Source organism: Hakea prostrata, chromosome 6, assembly GCF_041222555.1.
Source record: "Hakea prostrata isolate BN-2017 chromosome 6, UWA_Hpros_2, whole genome shotgun sequence".
Lineage (NCBI taxonomy): Eukaryota > Viridiplantae > Streptophyta > Magnoliopsida > Proteales > Proteaceae > Hakea > Hakea prostrata.
This window is the reverse complement of record NC_142605.1, coordinates 27486074-27496417: the sequence shown is the minus strand read 5'-3', so window position 1 is coordinate 27496417 and position 10344 is coordinate 27486074. Positions and strand designations below refer to the sequence as shown.

At 34.7% G+C, this 10344-nt stretch overlaps 1 protein-coding gene across 1 annotated transcript; it reads right to left on the bottom strand.

The window, feature by feature from the left end:
- Positions 1–2645: 2645 nt before the first annotated feature.
- On the bottom strand, positions 2646–3354 carry LOC149012996 (uncharacterized). Its single transcript, XM_089157693.1, has 2 exons — positions 3180–3354; positions 2646–3064 (listed from the first exon to the last, which is right to left on the bottom strand). The coding sequence occupies exons 1-2, from the start codon at positions 3352–3354 to the stop codon at positions 2646–2648; spliced, it is 594 nt and encodes a 197-aa protein (XP_089013819.1).
- Positions 3355–10344: the final 6990 nt, after the last annotated feature.

The following is a 10344-nucleotide window of genomic DNA, read 5'->3' as shown; positions in this document are numbered from 1 at the left end:
AGCAGGGGTGGACTCAGGATGAAATATTGGGGGGCCGAAGAACGAAAGCCAGATAACCTTCCCGTTAAGGAAACACTAATGCTTTTTTGTTATACATATTATGTGGAAGAAAAAAAAAATCCTCTGCTGTGCACAGCAGTGTAGCACCACAGTTTGACACATGGAATATTCATAATAAATGGCTCAGATTAGCAGATAGGGTTTTAAGTGAAAAATAACCATTTTGTGACCCGTTTTAGCCAAAACCGACCCGTTTTTAGCCAAAACCGACAAACAAGACCATTCAATGAAGTCGTCATCGTCTTCTCTTGATTCCTCCTCTGCTATCTGCTACGATCCATATACAGACTAACCCTTACAGAGAAAAACCCTAACGCCCCTAAAACAAAGCAAACTAGCCTCACCTGCTTTCAACTTTAAGCCTGGATAATTAGGGTTTTGATCTGTTGATGGAGGATGCTGCAGGGATGGGTATGTTATGTTTATCTTTAGGTTCAAGAAGATCGAGGAGTTTGAGGATGAAGATTGTGTTGCCACAGCAGCTTTGTAGGTTTGGGATGAACGACTTCGAGTGAAAGAAGATAAAGAAGAGTCTATTAAAGATGGGGAGCTCGTCATCATTGATGTCTTCGGCTTCTTCAGATCTGTCATGGAATGGACAAGTACAGAGGAAGGCAAGTTGCAGAGCCAATATGGGTTTTCATTTTTTGTTTATGCCTGGAAGAAATGAAACGAGTTCATTCAACTGATTTTTTTTCTGTTAATTCTTTGTTTCATGGAAGGTTTTCTTTAGGGACTGTAATACTTCAATTTCATTACTAACCCATTTATTCAAAAACATAACTGAATAAATTGTTCTTCCAAAATAGGAAAACAAAAGACCAGATTGATGGCTTATCGTCATCTTCTACTGTTAAAAGGAAAAATATTCTCTATTTTTTCTGTTTTTAGCAGTGATGAATGCTTTTGATAGTTTGATAAATTTGATTGAATGAATTTGTTCTACAAGCAAATATTTATGTCGATTGCTTATTCTCTGATACAAATCCGAAGGAAGAAGAAAAAGAATTCAATCCGAATGCATCGACTTAAGGTACCATCCTTGCTCATTGTTGGAGTTTATTTGGATTATTGTGAATTTCATATGAAACGCCTACCCAAGCGAGCTCCTACATTTTGTGTTTCTAAAAAATTCTCTATCGCGAACCCACGACAGGCTATTCGGATTTGTTGTTGTCTCTTCTTACCCTGTTTGCTATTGATCCACAGAGGTTGTCTTTTCCATTACAACAGCTGATACCTGTTTTCACAAATGGGAATGGGGAATTGTGATTAAACCACTGGGTGCTTCTCCATTAATGTGAGATGGAGGAAAGTTATTGAAAGAAAAATGATGGGATACTACGATTTTAAAATCGGGTCTTAAAAACAGGTAGGTTTTGGCTAAAACAGGTCACAAAATGGTTATTTTTCACTTAAAACACTGTCTGCTAATCTGAGCCATTTATTATGAATATTCCACGTGTCAAACTGTGGTGCTACACTGCTGTGAACAACAGATGATTTTTACCCATTATGTGGGCCCTTATAAGATTCATTTGAGGTCCCACCTCTAAATTATTTTATTATATTAAATAGTGACCCACATATATTTTGTGGGGTCCACATATATTTGGAAAAAAAGGTAAATTATTGATAATGATATTTTTTTTTTGACAAAATATAGGTAAAATTAAAGCAATAATATATATATATATGACTTCAACCCTAAAAAGTTAGATGCAAGCCAATATTTTCTTTGGTAGGAGATGTAAACCAATTTTTTTTTTAGATAAGAGAAACATATCAATGGCAATTAGTTACCTACTAACTATAGATATTTTATTCACAATTCAAAATCAAATAACAAAAATTGCAGAAGAAATAAAGAAACATAGAATATAAAATCAAATAAAAAGAATTAAAAAAAAAAAGAGAAAAAGAGAAACGATAAATAAATTGAGAAAGAGAAAGGATACCTAATTGGCTTTTAGAAAGTGAAGAGAATAAATAGAAAGAAAGAAAAGGAAGAGAATAAATAAGAAGAAAAGAGGAGAGAGGAAATAGAACAGAATAAATAGGGGTTGAAGAGTTACTTTCTAATTACAAATGACATTTTGATTTTTGAATGCCTAGTTTTTTCAAAAATTTCCTTTAACCAGGTTTATAGAAATAGAAAATAATAAATAAGAAAAAAAATAAGAGAGAATAGTGGGAAGAATAAATAGGGATTGAGAAATTAGTTTTTAATTAGAAATGACATGGGTGTCTATTATTTTAACTTTAAAAATTGTTTACAATATTGGGGACCAAATGGAATAACTAACAAAATAAAGGAATTAAAGAAATTTATATAAGAATTTTAAAAATGAAAACCAAGAGATTCGCGACAAACTATCTCTGATCTCTACACAGCAAGCAACTATCGATTCAATCAATCAAAAGTACATACTCACTAAACATAAACAAAATGAAGGAACCCACGAAAAACACTATTTGGGATTTTATAGACAACCAGCCGGACCTATATCTCTCAATAATATTCACCAATAATATTCACCTGATGACGTTCTTCCTGTTGGGTTTTCCTCTGCTCTTCCTTCATCTTAGTAGATCACCGTAATCACACGATTTTGTATGTCCGCCTTAGCCTTAATCTTTTTGAGATGTACGAGATCCTCCGGGAGATAAATCCTGCTACTGTATCTCCTTTCACTTTCCTTTTCCAGCACTACCATCACGTCTACCATCGTGTCCTTACCGTTGATCCTCATGAACATAAAATCCATATACAGGAAAGGATTGAGCATCCTTATGTCCATCTTTCGGTCCACCATATTCAGGACTCGGATCTTCACCCGAGCATCTTCATCCTCCGTCGCTTCCACCATATTCAGGACTTGCAGAGCATCTTCATCCTCCTTTTCCTTTTCGTACCATCCTCCCATCGTTTCAACACTCATTCTTCCAGCCTTGTAAAAGGACAAACTAAGAGGCCTCGATGGTGAGAAGAACGGATCAAATACTGCAAACATAACAGAGGAATCAGAAACAGGACAAACTAAGCTTGCGAGGTAAAGATCTGAAACAAGAACGTAAGATCTGAAACAAGAACAGTTCGGCAAATAAGTTACAACTACCTCCGAAACTCGGAATTGATTTCAAATCGAGACTTGGCTCGTGCTTCTCGAACGGAGGCATACGAGTGTTGGTGTTGAAGTAACGACCCGCTACAGATGGTGTTGCTGCTACAGAGCGAATAGGATCGATGAGCTTATTGATAAGCCCCGAAGCAGAGACTCTACGCAAAGCCATCGAAGAAGCCACCAGTGATGCAAAGACGGTATCGACTACGCAAACTGGACTGGAGAGGAATGGAGAAGGCTAGAAAGCCTTACGAAAGTTAGTGGAAGCAAACTTAATCTCTCAATGTATTCAATAACACAAGAGTGCATACTTAATAATGATGAAAATGTGAGTATTTATAGATCTTAGGAGATGTTACTTTAACTGTGCAGTACTGTAGTTTGAATAGAACTCTTCTATTGCTAGAGTTCCAGTATTATTGTTTGAATAGAACTCTTCAATGTATTTTATAACTCAAAGAGTGCATACCTAATAATGATGAAAATGTGGGTATTTATAAATTTAAGGAGATGTTACCTTAACTGTCCAGTACTGTAGTTCGAATAGAACTCTTCTATTGCTAGAGTTCCAGTATTATTGTGGAAGAAATTCACTTAGTACTTCTCCAACACATTCACTATGTTTTTAGATTACAAATATAAAACCTTTTTATCAACTATTATTGGTATAAGAATTTATTGAGAAACATGTATAACTATGTTGATGTTGTGCCAATGATGGGTTAGTAAAGCGGTTAAAGGCCCAAGGGTTTGGTCCGGATGAACCTCGTATTAAAAAAATAAAAAAAAAAAAAAAAAAAAAACGTATAATTAGGGGTGTCAGGTGCAGTTTGGAGTGGTTTCGAGCTGAAAAACCCCCAGTCCAAACCAGCCCATTTAAAAGATAACGGTTTCGGTGCGGTTTCGGGTGCGGTTTCGGTTCGGGTTGACTAATGGTTTGGCTTAATGGATTGGATTCGGTTAGGCTAACAGTTTGAACTAAATTAAAAATCAATATTAAAATTTATTTTTCCTCAACTCCAAATCCTAATTTCTCACACACAAAACTACAAAAGATAGAGGATGAAGACTCCAAGTAGATCCAACAATAAGTGATGGCATTAGCTTGATCCAAACCACCCTCCACCCTCAAAAACTAAAGAATTTAAATTTTTATATCATGTGTAGACGGTGAAATAGTGTTAACGATTAAGATTAAGACTTAAGAGTTAAGAGTTATCAATTAATACTTTAAAATTTTAAAATAATAAAACTAAATGAAATTTAAAAATTAAAAAGTTAACAATTAAGATTAACACTTAAGAGTTATCAATTAAAGACTTTTAAATTTAAAAATAATAAAACTAAATGAAATTTGAAAATAAAAAAGTTAAAACTTAAAACTTAAACCGTAAAACGTGTTAACACTCAACTCTCAACTACTCAAACTCGAGTCTCAACGTCTCAAACACCGAAATTTATGGATCATTAATTACATTTAAACAATACAAAAAAAAATTAATTACATTTAATATTTTAATTTTATTTATGTAAACGATTAACGAGCTGCGGGGCCGCACACGGGCTAGGCCGGGCTAGCCCAAAACTGTTCGGGCTAAGGACCCTCAGCCCAATTACGGCCCATTAAGGATCGCTTCGGGCCAGTTCGGGCTATAACAGGCCGGTTCGGTTGGGTTTTAACGATTTGGGTTGAAAATTGACACCCTACGTATAATTAAATACTTTTTAATAATAATAATTTTTTTGGAATATCATTTTCCATGTAGTTAAAGCATTTACAAGCTTCAAGAAGAAATCTATACTAAGTCATTGAAAAACTAAACTATCAAATATTACTGAATCAACATCTATATTGAACTCTTGATAGCTTTAGTGACAAAGATAGACCATATTTAATTTGGAGAGAAAAAATCAGTGGGTAGTGTTAGGTTCCTTAGCTCGAAGGAACAGGTAGATATGATAAAGACCAATTTAATTTCATAATTTGAAGTGTCTCTCTATTTACTGATACGATCTATTTAATGAAACAATCTTCTCCCGCCAGCATGATGGATTAAATACAATCACAGGAAGGTGGAGACTACACTTGTATCAGTGTAATATTACCCTCATCCCCAGGCCCCGAATCACGTTATCAAAGTCGATTAATCCAATTTCGAATTCACGACGAACCATCTCTGATGTTAAATTGTATTGGGTCGGGTCATAACTCGTATCTAGGTAGAGATGGTAAGGCGGTGGAAATAAGCCTATAAATTGTGGATTATTGTAAAACCCTACTGTTTAATGAAAACAGCAAGCCTCCTTTCTCTCGTGGACGTAGGCTTCAGAATCTCCTCTTATTCCTTTTAGATCTCACATCTTCTTCATTGATTATTGGCACCTTATCTAAACCTTCATCCCCACCTTCTGACAGCAACGAGTATTGTTTTCTTTCAGTGGGTTCCTCTTTATAATTTTCTCAGATATTGTGGATCAGAACCTAAAGAACATAAAAAATTTCTCAACCTCTTTAATAAGAGAAACATGCGGCTGTGAAACTTGTTTTATGATAGAGAGAATTTCAATGAGCAACGCTGGCGGATACAGATTACAGGAGTACAGCTTCCTGTGGGATTTTATTTTTATTTTTTCCTATTGGACTTAGGAGCGGAATTCGGTCAAAACGTTCAGCAAAAATCTTAAATGGAGATTTGGAATGCTTGATGGCTCTCTCTCTCTCTCTCTCGTGTTTTAAGTGAAAAGATTGGATTGAATGGTTTTTGTTTACTCTCCGGTCAATTTCTTGTTACGAAACAAAACAAAATATTTACATTCAATGTCTAGGCTAGAATCATAGCACGTGGTAAATTTGGATTGAATGGTTTTTGTTTACTTTTAATTAATTTTTAATATCAGTAACTAACGAATGATTCGGGTGTCAAATTGTCTTGCAGGATAAATATTCAGGATTTTTCAATTGTAAGTCAAATCAGGGCCACCTTGTCAGCAGAGGATTTTTTTTCTTCTTTCCTTGAATTTATCCAAGGAGACTTTAAATTCTCCCAATCCTGTTTCTGATATCTGATTGTGTTGTTAAAAGGAAGCCTTCGACCTGAGTTTGGTACCAATCCAATGCTGTTTCAATTCATTGCTGGTTTCTGAGACCTACCTTTAGGTGACATCAAACATACATGAGTGGGTTACAGGAGTTCACACGCTTAAAGCACGTAATAGATAGATATCGAAACACCTTGTTGTTGAAGGTAATCTTGCAACTTTTGGAACTCACTAATCATTACTCTTAACCAAAGGCATTCAAGTTGAGGTTCCTTGGTATATACTTTTTGCAATGATATTTATTTTCATACATGAAATACAAGCAGAGATTAGTACCAAGTTAGTATAATGAAGATCAATTTTGGAATCAAAAGGCTTTAAACTAAGTAGAAGGAGACATAATATTTAATATGTAACTTTGGTCGTGATTGAGTGGATGATGAGGTGGTGAAACCTAATGAGAAAGAGACCCCACAAAATGATTATTTGTACCTTGGCACAATTATAAATAAGAAAAAAATGTGACATAGCGGATGATGAATCTCTAAGAATTAAAATAGGATGGATTAAGTACAGAGGTGTGTCTAGGTCTTGCGTGTCTACAAATTCATTTAAAACTTAAATGAAAATTGTATAGGATTGTCATACGACCAGTAATTAGAGTGTTGGGTTAAGAAGCATCATGTAGATATACCCAGTGTTGCAAAAATGGAGATACTAAGATGGATTTGTGGCAAAATTAAGAAGGATAATATTGGAAATGATTATATTAGAACTAGTCTGGAAGTCGCTCTGATAAGTGATAAGCTATAAGAAAGTTGTTTAGACAAACAAGTCAATCTCTGGGGCCCTTGGGGCCAATTGATTTGGAACGTTCTAGCCTTTCTAGCTCCACAAGGTGCAGTAGTTTTCATTTTCTCATTATTTTTATCAATAATTTCTCAAATCCATTCTTATCAAATCTAGCTATTTAAGTAAGGAAGATCTTCATGGTAATCAAAATGGTGTTCTACCAAAAACACATGTAATCAAAATGGTGAACTAAAAATTTTATATATATTATTAAATAAGATATGTAGATCCTAAAGAAAGTTCTATTTCTTCAATAATCTATGATCATATGGATAAAAGAAGGGGACAACGATTCTACCCACAGATCCATGTAGTTTAGAAGGACGAGAAATCAAGGCAATGGTTTTAAAGAAAATTATGCAATTAGTTTTGTAAATCTAAACTCAACTTTAATTAGTTTTATTAATCGAAATATTGAATGATTATTTATGTAAATAAAAATAAAAAGTAACTAATCATATAATTTTTTCATGCTTTTTTTTTTCTTCAGGGGTTTTTGGTCATCTCAAGGCAATTATAATTCATAACGACTGGTGACCCATAAGCCTAGAGGGGAAGGAGGAAGCTGGAAAGGTGTTGAAGGAAAGAGGTTTGAACTCAATACCGATCTCCATAGATTTACTACTTCTATCTATGAGGTTGCTACCATTGTGTTAAAAGTATATTCACATGATTTTTTCTGTTGATGTACATAGTGCTCTAGCAAAAGTGATGAAAAGTGAGTTCCTTAGAACAAAACTAACTAAAACTAGGGGTGCCAACAATGTGGTTGGGGAGGTTTCGATTTGGGCCAAACACATTCCTTTGTAAAATAACGGTTTTGGTGTGGACTAATTAGTCAACAATAAAGGTTGTTCCATGGGTAACGGTTTATTGATTTTCATATTTCTAATTTTCACTTGGACCACTGAGGTTTGACTTAGGTCAAATTTAGTTCAAAGAAAATCATTTTTGCATCAGCCTCTCCTGTGGTATTCAAAAAGGTCAGTTAAGGACAAATAATCACTTTTGTGACAAAAATACCCTTACATCCTTTAACCGTTAAGATTTTGCCACACATTCAACAAAAATCAATGGCTGTGAATGAACATGTGGGGTTAAAGTGCAAATATTAATATTTTAATTTACATCATGAGATCTTTTGATTTTTCAAATCTACGATTTCAAACCTACAGTCGACCTTTCGTTCTCTCTGTTTCTTTCTTCTGTCTTACTGTTTTTAATTTCTCTCTGCGAAACCCTTTTCCTTTTCGTGTTTCGTCTTGAATCTTTTGGTTTTTCAGATCTAAGATTTTCTGTTAAAAGAGAAAAATTTGAGATTTCTCCGCTTTCAAATGCGCAACCTTCGAGTTTGCAGTGAATCCTAGGATCTTGTTCCGCTTCCTTCTTGTTCTAGAACCGTAAAGGTGGAGAATTTGTTCTTATCTCATTTTAAGGCTTCTTGTTTCTTCTTCAAACTCATGACCGTTGTTTGTTTTGACTACTTTCAATTTGCACACAGAGGATGCATATACAAAAGCTCCCATCTTCTTCATCATGACACAGATTCTACAATGAGAAATTGAAGAAGGGGAGATTGAATCCTCCAAAAACAATACCACTTCTTCTCCCATTTCAGTTTCCTTGTCTCCCTTTCTCTGTCTCTCTCTTTTTATCTGGTGAGTGGTTCACAAGTTGAGTTCCAATAAAGCAAACTAGATAGAATTCTAAATTCTAAATTCACCGCAAACTACCAGATTGTGGGTTATAGATTGGAAACTAAGCAAACTACCAGATCGTGAGATCTTCTAATTTTTCAAATTTACTTTTCAAACGCAAGAAGAAGGATCGAGTGGAATCTAAGAGATAAAGCAATGGAGGAGAAATTTTGGGAAATCAGGAAGCGAGACAAGATCCTAGGATTCACTACAAATAGCTCGAAGGTTGCACATCTGAAAACGGAGAAATCTCATATTTTTTAACTTTTAACAGAAAATCTTTGATCTGAAAAATCAAAAGATTCAAGACGAAACAGGAAAGAAAAAAAAAAGGGTTTTGCAAAGTGAAATTAAAACAGTAAGACAAAAGAAAGAGACAGAGAGAACGAAAGGTCGACTCTGGGTTTGAAACCATAAATTTGAAAAATTAGAAGATCTCATGATGTAAATTAAAATATTAATATTTGCACTTCAACCCTACATGTTCATTCACAGCCATTGATTTTTGTTGTATGTGTGGCGCAATCTTAACGGTTAAAGAATGTAAGGGTGTTTTAGTCGCAAAAGTGATTATCTGTCCTTAAATGACCTTTTTGAATACCATAGGAGAGGCAGATTAAAAGTATGGTTTTCTTTGGACTAAATTTGACCTAAATCAAACCTTAAGGGGTCCAGATGAAAATTACCCTTTATTTTTTTTTCTCCTCCCCTTGAATTCAAATATGAAATATAAGAGAGACATTGGAAGAAAGAATAAAAAATTAGAATGATGGAAACGAACAGTATTGTTGGGGAAAGAAATTAGAATGGTGGAAATAGAAAACATAAAAAAGAAAAAAAGTAAAGCCACTTTCAAATTTGGAATATAGAACTAAATTCGAGTGGTACTTCACTAACAGGTTGATTTGGGCTAACGGGTTGGCTGAAACTAGTCTTAAACTATTCGGGTTTCGCCCCTTCAGTCCAAACACAGGCTATTAAGATTCGATTTTAACTGTTGAAGTTGCAAATTGACACTCTTTGTAACTTGTGAGACTAGTGTTTTCCTTTACAAACCAAGAGAGAACCTCCCAACTCAAAAACCTCCACCACAAGATCAGACATTGGGCCATGTCCATAAATACAGAAGGCAAATAAACAACACCTTTAAGGCCTGTTTGGTTACATGACTCCGGGGATTTGACATAGCAGCAGCAACATCATCATTGATATTTCAACCAAAAACTAAAAAAGCATCATCATGGATAAATAAAATATAAAACTAACTGTTTTTATCTGCTCTCCTTGCGGGCCCAGGCGATCAATATCTATGTTATTGGGGCGGTAAATCGCTTTCAATATCTTCCCGCCCACAAAAAAGAAAAAAAGAAAAAAAGAATGAAAAAAAAAAGAAAGGATAATTCAGGCTCTCTAGAAATTCATGAATTAATGAGGCAAAGGAAAGGAACAAAGCAATGAACAATGCAGATACAACGAAGGAAAGGGAACTACTGGTATGGAAAATTTCAGACGGCCTAAAAACCTGTTTACATCAGCCATCGCTACATTGCAGAAAGTTCCTCTCTCAAGTC